The sequence below is a fragment of the Acanthaster planci genome, linkage group LG15 (genome assembly GCF_054643075.1).
Source record: "Acanthaster planci isolate LZ-2023a linkage group LG15, COTS_SCS, whole genome shotgun sequence".
Lineage (NCBI taxonomy): Eukaryota > Metazoa > Echinodermata > Asteroidea > Valvatida > Acanthasteridae > Acanthaster > Acanthaster planci.
Window position 1 is genome coordinate 11,710,695 of NC_141791.1, and position 20,009 is coordinate 11,730,703.

The following is a 20,009-nucleotide window of genomic DNA, read 5'->3' on the forward strand; positions in this document are numbered from 1 at the left end:
ACGGTGTATCAAGTTGTATTCTTTTGTGGCAGTAATCAGACGCTTTGAAATCTATGCAGGTTCATGTTAAAATTTTCAGAGCCATTACTTGAATACTCATTAATGGGGACAAATCCATGCTTTTGTTTCAGTATCTTGAAGACAACCTCTTCAAAGAGACGGCAGCCTCACTGAGTGACCCCAGGTAAGTAGTGCCAAGCCTTCAGTCGTTTACAGGTTGCTGTGGCTTACACCACTAGCCTTGTTTTGGCCTTGTTTGAGACATCAGAATTTCTACGGTATTCTTGCAACCACTTGTGTCATCTTCCAAGTGTCTTGAATTTTGTGGCCTGGTGGTTTGTTATTGGACTCATGATATTAATATAACATATTGCGCACATGTCCTTGTCCCCAAGCGAGATATTTTACTGTAATTGAGGTCACATTTCCCTCCAGGTAATCATGCCATATCATCATGCGCAATCATGCTCAAAGAAATCACATCATCCCTTCCAATAAAGTAGAGGTCCACAGGGACTCTGCATAGGGTGCTGAATGTGAGGGAAGCATTTTCACAGCTGTAAGTCTGATCAAGGTCTTCACTGCTGACAAGATGGGGGCCACGTTTGTTCTAAGGTCCAAACAAGGAGAAACGCACCTGCACTTGTTTGTCCCCAGAGTCCATGCCTGAAGACCAAAAAGTAGATTTCTGGAGCATTTTATCACAGGTCCTACACCCCTGAGGAACAAGAGGAGAAATATCTTCGCATTCTGACCTCCTCGCTGCTGGCCCTTGGTGAGTTTGTGACAGTGCTGCCGGAGAAGGAGATTTCCTCCGTTCAGGACATCCTCGCATCCATCTTGGCCGAGGGCAAGCTCTGGAAACTTGCCAAGAGCAAATCACCACAGGTAGGGAAAACAGAGGCAGTCAGTTTTCTCTTTATCTTTTTGTTTATTTTCCCCAGTTCAGTTTTTTGAACGAAGAAATTGCTTCATGAAATTTTACTTGTTACCCGATTTGCCCACCCGAGTTTCATGTTGTTTTCTTTGAGCAAATCCAAGTAAGGACCTCGTTTACTTGTGGTTGATTCTTGAGGTCCATGGGCCTTGTGCCTGGAAAGTAACATTAAAATGCGACTGTCGCTAGTCCAGCTGCATGGTCAAATGTCATCATGACACTCATGATCCTGGTTCCTGCTATTCTGTGTCATATGCACAGCTATTGATAACCAGCCTTACCTTCAGGCAAACTTGAATTCTTAATTCTGATTGGTCAATCCATGGCAACAAACAGCGTGATATGTAGCTGTATTGCACAGTTCATATCAAACCCAGCGCACCGTTTTAACTCAACGCATTGCACTGTTTTTACACGAAAAGCAAAACGCACACCTGCAAAATTACTTTAAATTCAAAGGTGGTGCCTTTGCCCGCATAGGCCTCAATAACATCTTTAATGCGCGTCAAGTTTGCTTGAAGATAAATCTGTTATCACGCTTCCACTCGTGAAACACAGAATAATGTAGTGCTGACACAGTTTTTGTTAAATTTGGTATGAATGGGTAGTTTCCATTTCTCTGAAAGGAACAGGAGTTGTGAGATGCTGCTTTATGCTAATATTTGTCCCGTGTACTCAATCCAGCTGCGGAGTGCCATGTACTCTCTCCAGGGCAGCCTGATCAAGAGTGTGCCCTCTATTGCTGAGGCCCAGCTAGCCTGTATATCCACCACCCTGCTAGGGGGCCTTGATGAATCGGACCCCTTAGCTGTGCAAGCGCTGTGGGAATCAGTGCTCTTGCTTATGTCTACGTTCCCTGTAAGTCAAGAGACATTCAGCAGTTTTTGACCGCTGATATATGGAATACGGAAATTTTGAAACCAGCCAGGTGCATGGCACCTGAGTATAGGATCATAGGAAACCGTGCATTCTCATCCGGGGGAGGGTGAAAAAAAACATTTTTCACATCATAAAACTCATGAATTGTTGATGGATTGTATCAGTACTCAACAGTATTCAACAACATCGCATGCATGAGATTGACTTTATTTCATTGATACTGGTTAACAGTTATCACTGTTGATGTGGAATATGGTATTTTTATACCCAACATGGCTTTGCCTTGGCCGCCGTGCATCCCTGAGGCTGAAATACTATGTGACTATGAGCATTAAAAATAGTATTTAAAGTTAACATCAACATCAAATTTTTAAGTACACCTTTCTTGAAGAATCTTCACATTTGTCAAGATCCAAAGTCTCCTTCTTCGTGGCTCACTTTTCTAAACCACTTTTTTAATGCATCGCACTCCAGAATTGCTGGGAGCATGTGAACGTTCGCAAGGCCATCCTCCCAAAGCTCTGGGCCATGCTGAGAGCAGGAGGCAATGGTAGCGCCACGGTCATATACCCTCATCTGCTACCCTTGCTCAGTCACATTCCGCCCGATGTCATGGGGTCAGGGATAGGGTTCTATCGGGAGTTCTTCGGCAATATCAAAGAAGGGTGAGTGTTAAGACACTATATGTATCATAATTGTGATATACGCATGATATATTGGATATCTTATATAAGATATATATGTGAAATACACATATATGATATAATATATTTGATATGTAATGTGATATAGGTATGTGAAATATGATATTATATATGATTTATGTAGCATTTTATTGATCCATGAACTGTATGGCAGTTATAACCAGGCCTATGAACACACAAATTAAGTTTTTGAAAATACGGTGCCTTGTTCAAGTTACATTTCTTAGTTTGTCCATTTCAGACTGACTTGCAGCTCAGCCAGGCAGAGCACCAGTGAATATGGAGCCATCATTAAGTCCTATATGGAATGTCTGCGGTACTCAATCTCTCAAACAGTTACCAGTGATGGAGCAGAGGATATTCAGAGTCTTCAAGCCTACCTCATTCAGGAAGAGGTAAACTTTACATTACTTTGGTTTCATTATTTAATATAAGTGCGGTATGTTTTGCCGTCTCTTTACTTGAGAATTGTTTTTTGAGGTGGTGTAGGATTTGTCAGGCAAACAGAATCATGAAGAACTTTCCTCGTCAACTTTGAACTTGATCTGGGTCTCGATCCGTGATTCACCCCATTCTTTAGGTGGGTTCTGGTGTCCGTGAACCAACTACGGGTTGCTGATCGAAATTCAGATCCCTGTGAAACAAACAGGCCCTTTGTCGAACATACAAATATTGCCTGGAGTGATGAAGTAAAATTTGCCTCTCAAGCTGAGCATTCTATTTTCCTGAGGCGAAGCCGAGGTATACTAGGATGTTCCATGTTTTACAACGCCTCTCCCACAGATTCTCATTCATGTAAGCGATGTATGCTTAATTTGATCTAAATATTTATGAAAGGTACATCTGAATAAGAAATAAGTTGAACATTTACCAGCGCTTTTCTAAACTACCACAAAATGTCTGAACGTGGCCGTATAGAGCTTTGGAATATACATGATGCACAGCCCGCAATGCAGGCATCAGTATGCACAGTGCTGAAGGTCATGGTTGCTATGCGTATACTTCCTTCAGCTGTGAAAAACAAGAGAGCAGAAATAGTGGATGCTGTGTGACTGGCTCTCGGCAAGGTACAGAATTTGTGGGAGAGGTGTTACAATAACAAAATTGGGTTTTTACGGGAAGACGTAGACTCGACGTGCACAAACGCCATACAGCACCCCTTCAAATAATTGAGCTGCAGCCCTCCCTAATCCTGAACATTTGTTCAAAGATTTTATAGGATTTTGCAGGATTGAGGAAGGTATAGACCACACACCGTGACAGCCACACACACAAAGAATGTGCCAGCTTGACAGATTATGGAGTCTGGGTCCATCAAGAAGAGTTTCAAAGTATCAGATTTTGGGGATAGTATGATTAGTACAGCAGGAACTTGACAGTCTATGGGCCAAACCAACACACTACAGTCAGGGTTAGCATTACAGATTTTGTCTGATTGGTTTTACAGTTGATGCCTGTCCTCAGACAGTCAATAACTGACGATGACAGTCAGCTAGCGACCACCTCCCTCTATCTCCATACCTCGAAGCTATTATCCCACCTGTGCAAGCAGCTTGAGAAGGCTCCTGCCAGGGACGCTCTCCGAATGTTCTGGACGAGTCTCAGCAGCATATGCTCAGAGCAGGTCGGCCCTGCAGAAATTAGCCAAAATGCCAGCAGATCCCTGGAAAAGATGGCAGTGCTTCTCACGCAACTCCAGTGTCCGGATAAGTCGCTCAGGGCCAAAATGATGAAGAAACGGAGCGTGTCGTTCTCTGAGGATGGGCCCCCTGCTCCAGTCGAGACTGAGGTCAAATCGTCATTGCAGGCCGTCTTTCAGAGATATCCGGAGCTAATCCGCCTCGTTCGCAAACTCGTGAGGAACAGCTGTGGGCTTGCTCGCACTGGTTCGCTGCCCCACCTGTCGCTTCTTGTCAAATTGCTTGATTCCTTTCAGCTGGCTGAGGTTTTCGAGGAGCTATTAGGAGGAAACAGTGAAGAGGAATATGGTGAACCAAGAAGTGAAGAAGGGGTGCAGGAATCAAAAACTTCAGATGGGGGTTACTCAGAGACAGGCCATGAAGACAGTGACTCAAAACTCCCATGCTCCGAAGTCCAGTCTTCAGATATCGCCAACGATGCTAAGGACTCCTCGATTGTCATTCAGAGGTGCTTCGAGGAGGTTCTCTTGCCGTGGGTGCAGTCAGAAGAAGAGAGGCAACATGGGGAAGAGGAGGCACAGAGGCCTGCGAAGGAGGTCCTGCCTTATGTGGTGAATCTTGTGGCTGCTGGTTTCTGCTACTGTGACGACGAGCAAAAGAAAGCCATCCTTGATGAGTTCTGCCAACAGACCAGTAGACCACAGACGTTGTACCTCCTGATAAAGAAGGTGAGAACAATTTTATCTGGACTATGCACACTAATGTTCAGTTTATCTTCAAGTTGGATGATTTCCTTTGCCAGTTCGGCATTTTTTTCCAACGGAACTGTGAAGCACAGCATACACTAAACCAAGGCAGGACTCTAGTTTGGAGTTTCCGGATTTTCCACTTCATTTCCAAAAACTATTCACTGTGTAAAAGGAAAGATAAACATCAGTCCCACATCACTGCACAGATAAAGTAAGTGTCTGACCTGACTAAGCATTACAGCACTGCCCTGAAGGTCTGTTATTGCACAGCTAACAATACCTGAGGACTATCGAGAACTGGACGGAGAAAGTAGGGGGAAGGGATAAATGAAAAGATGATGTTTAGTGACCCACATCGGTCAGTACAGTCATCTGCAAATGTTTAGGACCGCCCATACAAAATGCATTAACTTGGGGAAAAACCAAACTGAAACCAATCAATCATGCCAACTTATGTTTATTTTCAATGTGTAACCTTAGTATCTTCATTAAACAGCTATTTGGCTACATTTCCATGATTTGAGATGTTATCAGTATAATATTTAGTGTGCCCTCCTTTATTTTGATTACTTAGACTGGCTTTTTTTTCACCTGTGCTGCCTTACAGAAAAACTGTCATACAAAACCTGCCTTTGCACAAAATTTCATTCAAATGGGTAAATCACACTAAACTGATGTTATGCACCATTGTAAGTAATCATTAAGTGAGACAATGCAATGCAGGCCCAATGATAGAGATACCAATAAATTCCTGGTAGTCTTAAATATTTGCAAAGGACTGTAAAGCTTACTTGAATAATGGTTGATTGTTTGGTAAATAAAAATGATCCATCAAATTTGTTGGATTCTTCGTGTGCAGATCTTAGACTCCTCTCACAGCGCCTGCGTCAGGGCATGGCTCAAGTCGGCCGTGTTTGGAGAGAAGCTATTGAAGCTCACTGACATGCTGTGCTCCCAGGCACTTGATGGGGAGGCAAACGGCTCAGCATCGCAGAGCTGGGACTTGATCAACTTGGGGCTGTCCATGGAGGCCGAAGAAGGTTGGTCGGTGACGTCCGAAGTGCTTACGATTTTATCCTAATTTCACCAGGAACTTCACTTTTTATCCCTCGTAAATTGTACAAAATCTTCATCTGAAAGGTACTGTCTTCACATTTTGAGAGATAGTAAAACTTCAAGAAAAAAGTCAAAAAAGGTAGAGGGATGTGGATGGAAGTCACTAACACTTTTTAGAGTTATGTGTTAACTTCTGAACTGTTACGAATGTAGAGTTTCATCATTTTGAAAATGAATTATCTGGAAAAGAGATTTTTTCATTGAAACCTTGCATGAAAACCATAATTTGTTTTTCTTTGTGGGACAAAAAGAGCCCAGAGTTCACTCTGGCTATGCCGAACAAATCCTGTGCAAGTTCACTGACACTCTGCTGAGGTCAAAGGTCAGACTTGAAGGCAGCGAGCAGGGAGTTGACAACTGCATCAGCTTCATCTGCGATGTGGCCGCCAACTTCTTCAGTGCAGTCAAGGTCAGGTTTTTATGCTTCATTTGCCATTCCTTGCTTCCTGGGCAGGATATCGCATGTTTGGATTACAAAAGTGTTTAAATTGGCATTATTTTTTCTTTGTGTCAAGATGGCATCTTGTTAGTGAAATAATCTTATCTTACTGCAGTGACTCTAATCAATTGATGAAATGAGGTTTTCAATTCAAATCTTTTCCAGTCTGTCTTTCAACTTTGCGAAATGAGGCAGTTTGTTATTTCAAACAAGCAAGGTTATTTGAGAACAATGCTTGGAAGCTCAAACATGCTCAATGTGGCCAGTCGCAGACATCTCGTATGCGTAGTGCTATTCTTAAATGACATCAGACGATCTTCATTGTGAATATGCACTGTTGCATTGGCAGCCCATGGCAAAATCCTAGATTAGGGCAACTAAACATGGCAGACTAAGAAAAAGTGCATCGAATGAGAAAAACATCAGGATCAAATTAGGTAAATGAAACAAAATGTCAATGGAATTTACAAAAAAGTGAGAATTCCTAGTTTAAAACAAGCCAGGAAAGACGTCGAGCACAGTTCAAAAAATCATCAATTGTGAGACACACTACAAGCCCAACATCAGCAAGTCCCCCTACAAAACATTTGACGAGCATGACTAAATGCTTCTGGCATTTTGTTTTCTACCTTGTCCAATTTGAAGTTTGTCTGTTTTTTTCATGGAATGATAGGGATGTCTTTTGATTTCCTCTGCTGAAGACCTGCTCCTGGCCCTGTTCCAACTGAGCTGTAAAGAGGCGACAAACTTTCCAGGTTTGTGTTTGCCAGTCTTCCAAAGAGGTTTTTTTTTTAATGTTGACTGTGCGTGCTACCTGCTGCTAAACTGGTTTGGAACCGCCTGGTTGACTTTTGCAAGTTTGGTTTCAAGAAGTCTATACGTAGAAGAAGATAACAGATTTGAATCCCACCTGATTAAGCCCATGAATTCTTTTGCACAAGCTCTTAGAAAACATTGCAGCAGGCTTCGTTTCCATATAGAGAAGAATGCTGTTTTAATCCAAATGCATCTGCAACCTTGTACTGATGAATAGTCAGCATTTTGCCAGTGCCCCTGAAGCCTCGTCATTTTTATCTGTCAAACTGATATTAACCACTTTTCAATAGGAAAGTATTGACTGAAAAGTGATGGCCTGTTTTTCATAATTCAGAACCTGTTCAGAAGAAAATCTTATCAGCGTGGACTAATGGGGCAGAGTCGCTCATCCGGCAAACAGGGGGGTTCCTGAAGGAGGAGGGGTTCCTCTGCAGGGCGGCCGGCTGGATTAAATTGTGCCTCAAGCAAGGCCCGCACAGCCTACTCAGGTATGAGTTGATTCCGAGATGTCATGCTGAAATACATGGGCACCTTTTTCAGCGGTGAAAATTTCCGCAGTGTTGCTTTGCATCCATTTACGGCATTCGGATTGCTTGCAGATGTTCATTTTGATTGTTTGAGTATTATTTCATAGTGAATTTGTCCCACGTGTAGTGTTATGTTTGGCTTAATGTACCCACTTTTAGAATAACAAGATACCACCGCCATGTATGGATGAGTATAGACATCCGGTGGTGCATGAAGAATTTGAAAATGTTATTACGTCCTTCAGGAATTCCTGCATGTTCTCACATCAGACAGTGCCAAGTGGCCAAGTGCCATATTTCAGTTTGTATCTATTACCACTTTGCAACTTCTTAGCAAGTTGGAGAACCGTGATCCTTTTGTTATTTGTGCAGTTATCAGGCAACTTGGCACATGAACACATTTACTTCAAACCATGACTAAATCCCGTTCTGGCTAGTCGGTAGTCTTGTTTGGTATGACATCATAGACCGAGGGGCATGGCTGGGTGCTTTCTCATTCTTTTTCTGTCGAGCAAGTAATTGGCATACTGAGTGGTTTCTGTCTTTTGTGTGAATGTGAAAGATTGCCCTGTGCGCCATTTTCCATCATCTCATTTTGTCCTGTATTTGTTGACCTTAGCATTGAGTTACTAGCCAAGCCAGCGATGACCTTGAGTGGCCTTGTATCGTCCAGCCTACCACTGAGTGAGGACCACGATGCTCTGAGTACAGCAGAGAGTTTTGCCGCACTGTTGATGCCATCGGAGACTGAGTGGGACAAGAACCTGGCTATGTCCAATCAGGTGGGGCTTTAGATATGGAGCTTGGATTGTATTGGGAAGAGAGGATCTAAAAGACTCCCCAATTGGAGCGCTTCTGTGATGTGAATGTTGAAGTAACTTGTCTGAACAGATACAGTGAACGCAAGTAATTCTTTGCTGCATGTTTCCTCCGTTACAGTGGATGGTGTCATCCTTTCTAGATGAAACCTTGACCTTTACTGAACTTCCAGAGATGACCCCCACTGACCCCGTCACCATGCCAACAGGGCTTGTCCACTCTGTGTTTGTTGCTACGCTCCTCAGGCCTTCCGAAACATCAACCAGTCCTGAGGTCGACAGCGAGTCCGTGCTGGAAGCAGAAGAGCTTGCTGAGCAAGACAAGGATGAGTTAGACAGCGTCACTTCGGCCCAGTTACCATGGAGATTTGATGTTATAGCGCAGGCACTGAAGGGACTGTTGTATGCTCTGCAGTGGTGTAAAGGAACCATGGGCCTTAATGCATTGACCAATCAGGTGCAGCTATTCCTCAAAACTTGGCTAACAGCCAAAAAGCATGTGTCCCTAAGTAACAATTTCTGTATCAAAAGGAAGTGCTTTTCAATGGATCAGTAATCCACATGTTCCAAGTTTTAAACGCGCTCCCTTTTATTAATCCATTTTTGATAGCTAGTTATGGTTTGTGGTTTTTGCACAGATTCCTCAGCAGAATTTTGGCGTTGAAATGCCATCGTATTGTGTGGAGGTTGCCACGGTCATCAACACAACACTCGAAGGTGTCTGGAAGGGCCTGAGCAACGACGATTGGAAGAGGCTGGTGGGGGACATTCTTGACATGTGAGTATCTCATTCAAACGCGATCTTGTTAAGAAATTCTAGTTGGTGCAGTGAAATTTTCCTCACCTTTCCACCTCTGTGACTTGGGTTCAGAATCCCACCTTTGTCCAACATGTGGTTGGATTTTCATATCTTCCTGACTCTGCAGGTTTTTCCTGGAACGTTGTTCCAGGATTTTCTTCCCAACTCTGAAACGGAGCATTACTTCATCTTTTTCTCTCAGCAAGTTTCTGAAGGCTTCCCACTTTTAGTGCCTGTGCTTTTTTGAGGAAGCATTCAATTTTTATCACAATGAATAGATAAGTCTATAAGTATAATCGTTGATGTCTATGTGATAATTTGAAACTTTCTCTATTCACCAATTTCTGTTACTGTTCTTAACTAAAGCATATTTTCATTCAGTCTAGTAGTCCCCATGCAATACAAGTTGGTAGGATTCTAAGAACAGACTATGAAACATTGGTCATCACTTAGAGATACAGTGTAGTGAGTTGGCATTTAAAGAAAAATTTCCTGTGAAACAGGTCCATGATAGCCGGTAACCTGTGGTCATCATCCTTGTCCTATCTGCTGAGCTGCTACTCAAGGTACCAGGGAAAGCACAGGGAACTCAACCTACTACAACTTGCTCAGGGCACAGACAGGTACATGCAGGACCCAGTCAGAGCGGGAATTTGTCCCATTTCCCCATGTCACATTTCGGGGAAGAGAACATTTGGGGTTAAATTTATTTTGGATTAGAAAGATCAAACTGAGCTTTTCGTTCGACATGCAGATGGAAACAGACCTTGTGTGGGTGAAAAATGTCTAGTTTCCTGTTACATTGTTCAAGATTCCTTTAGCTCTGGTGACTTCCAACTCGTTTGATAGGCTGTGTCACATTTAGCAGTTTTGGATTATCAACTGGAGTAAGGTCTAAGAATTCTTCCCACACTTCTCAAAGTAAAGATGGCGTATCAATGCACCATAATAATGGAGGAACCTTCCAATCTCTGTCGTAAGAAGCCGTCATGTTTTTCTGAATGCAGCTGTACCTTTTCTTTGACCAGATTTGCTGTCCTGTCTTTACCGGCAATCCACACCTTGGAAGCTATCCTACCTCACCTGAGCCAGGCACAGAGGCTGGAGTTGTTAGAGATCAACTCAGCCAAGCTTTTATCCTCAGAGAAAGAGATGGTGGCTCATGTTGATGGTAAATTGACTCACACAGCATTTTCTGCATTAGTGGACTGTTGCTGTCAAGATAGATGAAGGCATTTTGAGCTTGGCTGGATTCTGAAATCGCATGACCAGCCTCCTGAGGGGACTGATCTGGGTGGTTTGCAGTCTGAAGGTCAAAGGGTGATTGTCCTGCATAATAAATGGCCATTTCAGCACTCATGAGTATTTACAGTGCAAAATGTCTGTCCCAAGGACTATGGACTTGTGTGCATTCAGTTGTAAAATCGGCCACATTTTTGTCTAGCATGGGCTCAACTTCTACTGTTAAAAGGATCAAATTTCCATGGTACAGATTCAGTGACTGCCCTTATAGTTGAAGCAGTAACTGATTTGTCTGTTTGTTTTAAAATGACTTAAGAGCCATACGAATGATACAATTCCAAAACATTTACGGATGTTCATGACTGATCAATAGGCTGCCTCTTTTATGATTTCACAGGTGGCCTGGGGAGCATGTCGGTAGTCGCAGCCATCGTCCGGCAGCCAGACGGCTTTGATGTTGCCAGCCATGCTGAGGTTGTGGCTAGCTGCATCCAGCAACTCATGAAATGGAGGGAGGACTATCCGGAATTGTTTCTCTTTGGAAAGTAAGGATCAGTGTATTAATGGGGCGATTCAACCACACAGTGTGCCTCAAAGAGGTTGCCATGGAGAGGCTGTATTTTTCAAGTTTACGGTCAACATTTGAGCTTGTGTTCAAATGCAAATTGAACACACGCTCTGACAAATAGAATTCGTGGACCATTTCCCACAGTGCTCTGCCAAAAAAATGACCTTTCCATTGAATTGCCTTTCTTCATCGTGAATTGCCTGTATTGATTTGGCCAGTGTTGTGTTCGAGTCTATCACAAGTCCCGTCACAAGGCCAGGCACAAGTAACAGGGTGAGCATCGACAAAAGAATGCTTTTGTCACAGCTCATTGGAAATAGTTTATGAATTGGCTTAAGAGTAAAGACTGAATGACTTGTGATGGACTTACAGGGACTTGCAGGGACTTCTTGTGATGGACCCGAATACAACACTAGATTCGGCATTACCAAATTATGCCTTCATCAAGGGAAAATTTATTTTCTTTGGAGAGGGGTAAGTATCAGCAACCAAGGCAGGGGAGGGGTGGGCCCTTTGTTAATATTTAGTCCATGACTATCTTTCCTTTGTAATTAAAGTATTCTCACTTTTTAAGGTGCTGTTGCTTTCTATAATAGCGGCTGGGCTGTGCTTTTGTAATTTTATAAAATTCTTCAAAGTTGACTTCTGGATATTGAAAAGTTTTGAACACTACGTTTAAAGCTAGCTCTGTGTTTATTTTCAGAATTGAATTTCAAATATTTGCTAAATTTTGTTCACCAGAGACCTTCACGAAGTATCAATTTTAAACGACGTGTTCATCAATGTCAAGATGATGCAATTAATACGGCTAGTCATAGAAAAGTTGCCCACAGCACTGAGTGAGCCATCCTGGGACTTCATGCTTTGCTCCGTTGTAGCTTGGATCCAGGTAATCCACTGGAATCCTGTTTTCCAAACTAGTTGTAGAAGTGCAAGAAATTACCGTACAGTCTTCCAAGGACTCATGCAATGTCATTTTATAACTGCAGTTCTTGTAAATTCTCCTTTGTATTCCATTTAACATTGTTGTCCTTTTTTTCATTTTAAGGGCTTTTTCTTAAGTTGGTTCCTTTGTAATTTTATGTTAATCTTAATTTGCATATTCATGAGTGAAAAGATGTTATCTGAAATAGAAAGTTTGGTTTCACAGCTGTTTTTGCACTGAAATTTGCCTGAATCTTTCATATAAATATATGGTATTGGTTTTTGTGTGCTTTGCTGATTCGTTGTTGTTGCAGTTCATGACAGCAGGCCTGTGAGAAAAGTTTTCTCACAAAAAAAAATTTTCAGTGAGCAAATCTTGGGTTCATAGTTTTGAGCAGGAAATCCCCAAACTGCCCAATGCCTTCCTGTCAGACCATCGCAGCAACAGTGCCCTCATTTGCCAGGAAAAGCTTAATTGTAAAAAATGTGCAGATATACGAGTCAGAAGTTCTGTGAAGAGGCATTACTTGTTAAAAATGACATAATGAGTTAAAGTGTATATATTCAGTTATGCGAAAAACATGTCCTCAGTATGCCATTTGCATTTCCTATGTCTGTCTGGCATTTTAATGCCGTCATTTTGACTTTTTACTTCTCAAGACCTGCAGTCAGAGTATCGACCATGCCCTGTCCTCCACCCTCACCGCTGCATTCTGCTGTACGGCCTTTGACCTCTTGACCTCAGCGGCAACCCTGCTGGGCAGTCCCGGTGGTCATTCGTCCCTCCCTGCCAACCTATGCACAGAGTGGGTGGAGTTTTACAGCGACGCGGCCTTCACGCTGGTGCTGCCTGCGTTTGTCAGGATAGTCGGTCAGTAGTTTCAAGCCGTACCTTTTTTTTTTTCAGAATTTCAAAGGCCAAGATTTTTTTTGGATAGCGGAAAGTTTGCCGAAAAGTCCCAACCACAAGGGAGATGATTCCACAGCTGAAAAGCAGACTCTTCTCCCTGTCACCCGGGCTAAAAATTTTTGTGTGTTTTTCATTTTTCTCGGACGTTGCAAAAATGTGGCATTAAGCGCAGTATTTGTTTCATTCGTGCAGAGGCTACTGATTCTGACCATCTGTCAGTCCTGAGACATCACCTGCTCCAGTCAGCATCGGACGCAGTCCGCCACCACCCATCAGAACAACTCAGGAAACACACGTTTCCACCAAAGTCCTCGCTGTCTGTGGGAGCAGCAAAGCTAACCGATAATTTCAACACATCCCAGGATGCAGTTCATATCCTGTTGGACCGTTTGTGCCCTATGCTTCTGAAGACAGATCGATCAGTCAAACTGGCAGCATTCCAGCTCCTAGAAAAGTAAGTCTACTATCTTTCTTCAACTGCACTTTATTCTTCATAGGATCTTATTCGTTGCGTTGCATCCATGCACTTCAAAGGTTAGGACTAAGTACACTTTGTTCACGAGCGACAGAAAATTCTATTGTGCTTACTAACTAACACATTGCTTACACATCAAGTTCTTGAAGGTGTTACGCTATTCTTCTGAAATTTTTAAAATTTTACTGAGAAATTTTCTGAGGATTTTGTAGGATTACATATGGTAGAGCCTAGTCATTATTATTTACAAAGAGTTTGATGAGCCCTTGAAAGTTGACGTTAGAAAGTGGTTTAGATTTCAGTGTAGCTGACTCTTGAAGATTCTGCTCAGTTCCTAGCAAAAAACCCTTAAGTGTCAGATTTAAATTTCTCTTGTAACCTTACCTTCAACCTTGCGTCGTAATTCATGAAAGCTTTTTTTTTAGAGTTCAAAGCTTTTAAATGCATCTTGCAAAAATAAATCAACAGACACTTCACATTATGGCCATTTCATTAGGATGCCACCCTGAGTGAAACATCAATCAAAGAACTGAGTTTTCTCTTTCTTCTCAAATTACATCAATGTCCTCAAGCAATGGCCCTTACACTGACTTACAATTGGCAAATTACAATAAGCATAAGAATAGACCAATTAATCTCCCCAAAAAATTAACCACTAGCTGCAAGGGTTGCTGGCACCGGACATGTGTTCTTTATACAACTGGCCGGGGTCTCCGAAATCAGACAACGGGAACTGGGCCTTGTAACAAAAGACCGTACTCGAAGCAAAACACCAGGCTGCTGAGCATTATCAACAGTTTTTCACTCTCAATATTGGAGGTAATTCAGCCGTGTTTTGAAACAGTATACCACAGTTTTGGGGATTTAGCACGAGTTGATTACCACCGGGGACAAAAGCGCTCCACTACTGCAGCGATGAGCCACACAGCAACGCTGCACGCTAATGTTGCCCCTATTGAAAAGAGGTCAGCAGGGCACTGTGCCAGGTTCATGAACAAAAGAAAGTTGTAAACATAACACCGCGCAATCTGGGCTCTTTTTACAAGGCTGCAGGCCTGGCTGAAATACTCGGGCGTCAATAGATTTTATCTGTCAGACTAGAGTGGCCACCAGATGGTAATTCGTGTGGGTGTAAACGTTCATTAATTGAGATGATGAATTTTTGAAGAATTTTGAAAACTGAAAATCTTGAAAAAGTCCCGATTATGTGCACTGCATTTTTCAAACCACCTGGCAGCAAGTGGTTAAATGTGCTTGTCACTAAATACCAGCGAAAACTGATTATAAGTTAGAGCGACCGACAAATGAACAACTCAAACTTTTCGTAAACACAAGAGAGCATGCCTCCTGAGCTCATCCCAAATGTGATTGAACTTAGGGCCTGTTTGTTTCACATGGATCCGGATCGCGATCAATGATTTGTGGTTGGTTCGCTGACGCCAAACTCACCTAATGAATAGCCCGAACCAGCTGCGGGATCACTGATCACGATCCAGATCTGCATGGAACAAACAGGCCCTTATTGTGTACGAAAGATTGTATTCCAAGCATTACACGTTACATACATGAACATGCACACGTGAAACATGAAGCCATTAAAAGTATGCGTTTAGGGATTTGTTCATAGTTAGCAAACAGAGCAACATCACATGGTCAAAGGAGTTTCTAGAAATCTTCAGTTTAAGGAGATTAGTTCATGAATAGCTGGTGAGAACAGTTTCTTGGATGAAACGCATTCCCCTTGAGTTTCACTTAAACGTGTGCTGATTAAAATGAAGCAAAAGCAGAATGTATGTACTGGTAACTCAGTTTGTGGGCTTTCACAGTTGGGGGAGAAGTGTTCTGCAGATGCAATACTTAGTTGAGGTGGTCATTGCATACGTGTAGCCACTGACGTCTTTAAGGCTGTACCAGTCAGATGCATTGAATGTGGCAGCAGGCGTACATGTTGTAGTGTGTATTCCTGGTGCTAAATGTCCTGATGGAGATCTTATAGCATCTTTTTTGTCAGTTGTGATGGTGCAGCACTGCATCTCACACATTGAGGGGAAGTCACCATTGGACGAATCGGACCAGTAGCCTCACGCTGATTGTGCTCCCGCGTCAGCTCTGCTTCCACCTCCTGTTACATTGTTCAGTTTGCGGTTGCGGTAGCCGGTTCCAACCTCACTGCAGATCCACTCACTCTCATGGTTGCAGCCAGTAAAAGTCGATCCACAAGTACATGTACCGGTATCTGATTGTGTTGAAGACTGTCAGGTGACTCATGAACACGATCTCTGCATTGGTACAGCCATGCGAGCACCCAAGCGGTGACACAGCGAGTCGACAGCTCTCCACATCATCTCAATCTTGGTCAGCGTGTAGCAAGACCGGTTCCACTCCACCCATCCCTCGGGGCAATGGTCGATCATGTGATTGGTACCTCTGCCCAGGTCTCAGAGCCAGCAAAGCTGCCTTAATAAACCAGTGCTTGGAACATGTTTCTGCAAGTCACTGCAGTTTGAGATCCCATCCATGATGTTCTTCATTTTCACTCTACAAGTTACTGAAATGACTGTTAAGTATCAGGTTTGACTCTTCGTCAGCATGCAATATCAAAGTGTTTTGAAGAAAAAGCTCCATCATAGCAAACTAGTGAGGTGAGCACAGTGCAGCTGTGAACTAGTGCATTGTAGTGTCAATCGCATCGCATGTTTGCTGGTAACCCCCACAGGACAGGGAACCACTCTCGATAACAGGTTGTTTTAATAAAATGCATCCATGTACATGTATGTGTAATGAAGTTGCAGTCCACATTCCCAAAGTTGTCGTGATTTATCAAGAAGATTGGCTTTATAGAAATGAGTTGCTTGGTACTGGCTTGGTAGCAGCAGTGCAGTCTGGCGGTATGAAGGATAAATACCGGAAGCTGCATGTAGTTTCCTTTGAGTTTTGCACTCTCAGTCAGCACTCATTTAAATAGATTGCATAAAGATCGTGTATGTTTCAGGCTGTGAGAAGGGTCTGTTTAAGTGATTTGTGACTTGCAGTTGGCAGTGGTAACATGAACCAGTCTATTGTGCTGAATAGTTTTTTTAACAATTATTATGGATAGAGCCATCATGAGCTGTCTAATATGTTAGAATTCACAACATTTGACCTGCTGATGAGTTGCTGACCTGGATTTCTGAAAAATTTCTGACAAGGAGGAATTCTAGAAGTAGGAGAGATCTAGTAGCATTTGTTGTCAGCTGTGATGGTGCAGCACTGCATGCATGGTAGCTTCATCTCACACATTGAGAGTCCTTGGCGGTCATCCCAATCTGACCAGAGGCCACTGCTTCCGAGACCTGCAAAGTCTGCTCCGCTGCCACTAGTGCTTGCTGGCCAGTCGTTTGGCTGCTTTGGCCACCAGTTGCGGTACCCAGTTCCGGCTACACCGTCTTCACCACAAACCCACGCCCCCTCTTTCTCACTGTCAGTGCAGTCTATCCACAGTAAGCTGGTTGAGTTGGAGGCTGCCAGGTGCCTCATGAACTCATTCTCTCCATTGGAGCTGGGGACGGCCATGCGGGCGCCCAAGCTGCTACAACTTAGGTGGACATCTTTCCACATCATCTGAGTCTTAGTCAGCATATAGCAAGACCTGTTCCATTCCACCCATCCGTCAGGGCAGTGATCAATCTTGTTAGCTTGCCCCAGTGTCAGAGCAGCTACCATAAGGAACATCATTTGATATACACTATTCATTGTTCTTGGAGGAGAATTATCCCAAATTCTGTTGTAAGGTTTATCAATCTTGTGTTTTTTAGCAGTAATTTATTGCTAGCTATCTCTAAGTTTGCCACACCCCAGATGCAACAGTTCAATCATGTACATGCCACGCTTAAACTGTCTCCAGTTTTCACTTGTCCACTGTAGCACACAAGTTATTGAGCAGGGGACCCATCAAAATATATGCACCATATGTCACTTCAACTGGTAACCTCTCATTTAAAAAGCGGCATTTAATAAGCTATTAAAGTATGGCACCTGTTCTTGATTAAATTTTTTTAATGGGTGCAGTCATGCCAAAATTAAGGTGTGCAGATCTACAGACAGTAGTTGCCAATGAACAACTTACACAATGGAAAGGGGAAATGGGCCGTGAAAGGTCTAAAGAGCCTGTTGCTGTCATTCGCATGTATGGTGTCTGCTGATAATAACTGTAATTTGTATCAGTAAATACCGGTATGGTTGCCCTAGAAACTGCGTATTGATTTTAGCAAGCAAGGGGAACCTCATTGCAGGCATTTGCTTTGAGGTCCATCAGTGACATATTTTTATAAGGCCAGGAAATTGAACGCAATTTTGTGGACATCTTTACTGGTTTCTTTTTAAGAATTGTACCATAAATTAATGCATGTTTATGATTGCAGCGGTAAAAATGATTTCATAATGTGACAGATGAAATGTTCCATTCCATAAAAATGATTAATGTTACCTATCAGCAAATGAAATTCTTTCCAATGTCAATTTCCGTGGCACAAATGTGAAACATTATGTGTATAATCCTGAATATTTCCCCACGCGAATAAATGCCTGCTTCACCTACAAGTTCTGGAATTTAATGTTCTCCTGTAGTGTAGACCATTCTTGTATTTATTACATGTACTTTACATGTACCTGCATGCTTCATGGATTTGATTGGTCTGTTTTCATGGTGCAGTTACGCAGCATACATCGCGATGAATAATCCAGCAGCACATGATTGACATAGAGTACCGAAGTGTGACGTCACTGTGGACCAGAAAGTGCAGTGCAAACGAATGGAGTACGCGCGCGTGTTGGTTCACGCGCTAATGCCTTTTACACACTAATTGTGCGCGTGACATATTTACTTCGGTACTCTATAAAGCCAATGCAATCACAGTCAAAATGAGTTTAATAGGGGCAGCATCAAATACATTAGTTTCTTAGACGGTATGGTCAATTTTTTGTAAAATGCATGAACAAAAGTGGAGTAGCAAAAGTTCCTGTCTGCATATTTAGTGTGAGATACGTAAGGGTAGGAAACCGTCTCTTAACTGTCTCTGATTGATACGTAAGTGTACATCTGATGGATGAAGAGCAGCATGCGTCATCCAGCAAAGTGAACCCTTGTTGCCTAGTGACAAAGCACCCTCTCTCATTTGTGTATGAATTTGATAGATACAATCATATTTCCCTGTTAACATCTTGTGTCTAGAGATGTTGGACACATGCCTCTGTACTTGTGGAACAAAGCCACTGAAAATCAGTTTCATTTCCTTTCATCAGTATGTGTTTAATTCAAACATGTTTTGATGCTGTGCATTTTACAGATTCCAGAAAACTGTAAGGGTATGGTCCAATACAAACATGACAAAGTTCATACAGTGAAACAGAGTTTTGCTTCTTCTTTTTTTATTCAAGTTTCTTTGAGTATTTTTAGATCTTTTCACAAGCAACAAGGGCTTATTGCTTTTTCAAAGAGTGCTGATCATCCGTTTTCTAAAGTTTTACAAATAATACATGTACGTCGGTATGTATTCTTTGAAGTCGTGTACACGTGTATGCAGTACTCCAAAAATCCTACTATTCATTGGGTTTAAAGAATGTATATCCTTTATCTATCGGAGCAATCACACATGATTTTTTTGTGAATATCAAACAGTTTTCAGGAAAAGATTCCAGGTTTCCAGCAGATTGTGACCATCATAGCAGTTACATTTTTCTGCCGTATATTATTCAATTAATAAAAGTTTTTTGATTCAAAGTTTAAAATTCTGTTGTCATACTTGTCCAGAAAGAAGGTCACAAAAAGTATCTCTTCCCAACAAGTATATCACTTACATGTACAAACTATGTACATGAACCATTGGCACAGCTCTTCACTAACATAAGGGCGTTTTCGAAACGAGTGGATTTGGCGTAGACTTCAGTTTCGCTGGTTCCTGTCAGAGTTTGAACATGTGGTTTAGAACGCCGCTTCAAAACGGATGGAACCAGCGAGACCAAAGTCTAAGCCGAATCCACTCGTTTCGAAAATGCCCCATGATCTACCGGTGTATACATGTACATGTGTGACTTCTCCAAAGTCCTGTCCACTCCGAGCGGAACCAAAGAGGACGTGTTATTTTGGTACTCACAGTATACTTTCGTCAAAATTGAAACAACAAAAGTTAAGTTGCAAACATTACAATGTACGTGCTGTACTGCATGTATTGTATCTCCGTCTCACACACTGAGTGTTGGTGGTGGTCACTCAAGTTTGTAAATAGTAAGTGCCAGTGGAATGGTAAAAGTCAGACATGTTGAATGGGGTTCCCCTGCTCTTCAACATGGTTTCGGTGATCTCGTTTCACATCCGATAGTTGAGTTGGGTTCTGTAGTCATTTGCATCGACTGTGGCAATACCATACACGTATCAACCATGCCTTGGGCAGTCCACATGGTGAACATTGAACAGATTGGCAGCCAGTAC

At 42.5% G+C, this 20,009-nt stretch overlaps 1 protein-coding gene across 5 annotated transcripts in view; it reads left to right on the forward strand.

Moving 5' to 3' along the window:
• The window catches only part of ltn1 (listerin E3 ubiquitin protein ligase 1), a 79,608-nt gene that overhangs the window by 4,454 nt on the left and 55,145 nt on the right, over positions 1–20,009 (forward strand). For all 5 annotated transcript variants that reach the window (XR_015427784.1, XR_015427783.1, XR_002598456.2 and 2 more), the window contains exons 5-23: positions 132–184; positions 708–888; positions 1,622–1,795; positions 2,291–2,481; positions 2,762–2,915; positions 3,968–4,888; positions 5,769–5,949; positions 6,277–6,434; positions 7,138–7,219; positions 7,615–7,768; positions 8,427–8,589; positions 8,747–9,082; positions 9,264–9,403; positions 9,928–10,047; positions 10,453–10,595; positions 11,064–11,211; positions 11,976–12,123; positions 12,819–13,029; positions 13,261–13,522. Coding sequence is in view for 2 of the 5 variants with exons in the window: in XM_087146201.1 (XP_087002327.1) it covers positions 132–184; positions 708–888; positions 1,622–1,795; positions 2,291–2,481; positions 2,762–2,915; positions 3,968–4,888; positions 5,769–5,949; positions 6,277–6,434; positions 7,138–7,219; positions 7,615–7,768; positions 8,427–8,589; positions 8,747–9,082; positions 9,264–9,403; positions 9,928–10,047; positions 10,453–10,595; positions 11,064–11,211; positions 11,976–12,123; positions 12,819–13,029; positions 13,261–13,522 (3,920 nt within the window). In the remaining 3 variants the exon portion in view is untranslated. The remainder of the gene's footprint in view (positions 1–131; positions 185–707; positions 889–1,621; positions 1,796–2,290; positions 2,482–2,761; positions 2,916–3,967; positions 4,889–5,768; positions 5,950–6,276; positions 6,435–7,137; positions 7,220–7,614; positions 7,769–8,426; positions 8,590–8,746; positions 9,083–9,263; positions 9,404–9,927; positions 10,048–10,452; positions 10,596–11,063; positions 11,212–11,975; positions 12,124–12,818; positions 13,030–13,260; positions 13,523–20,009) is intronic.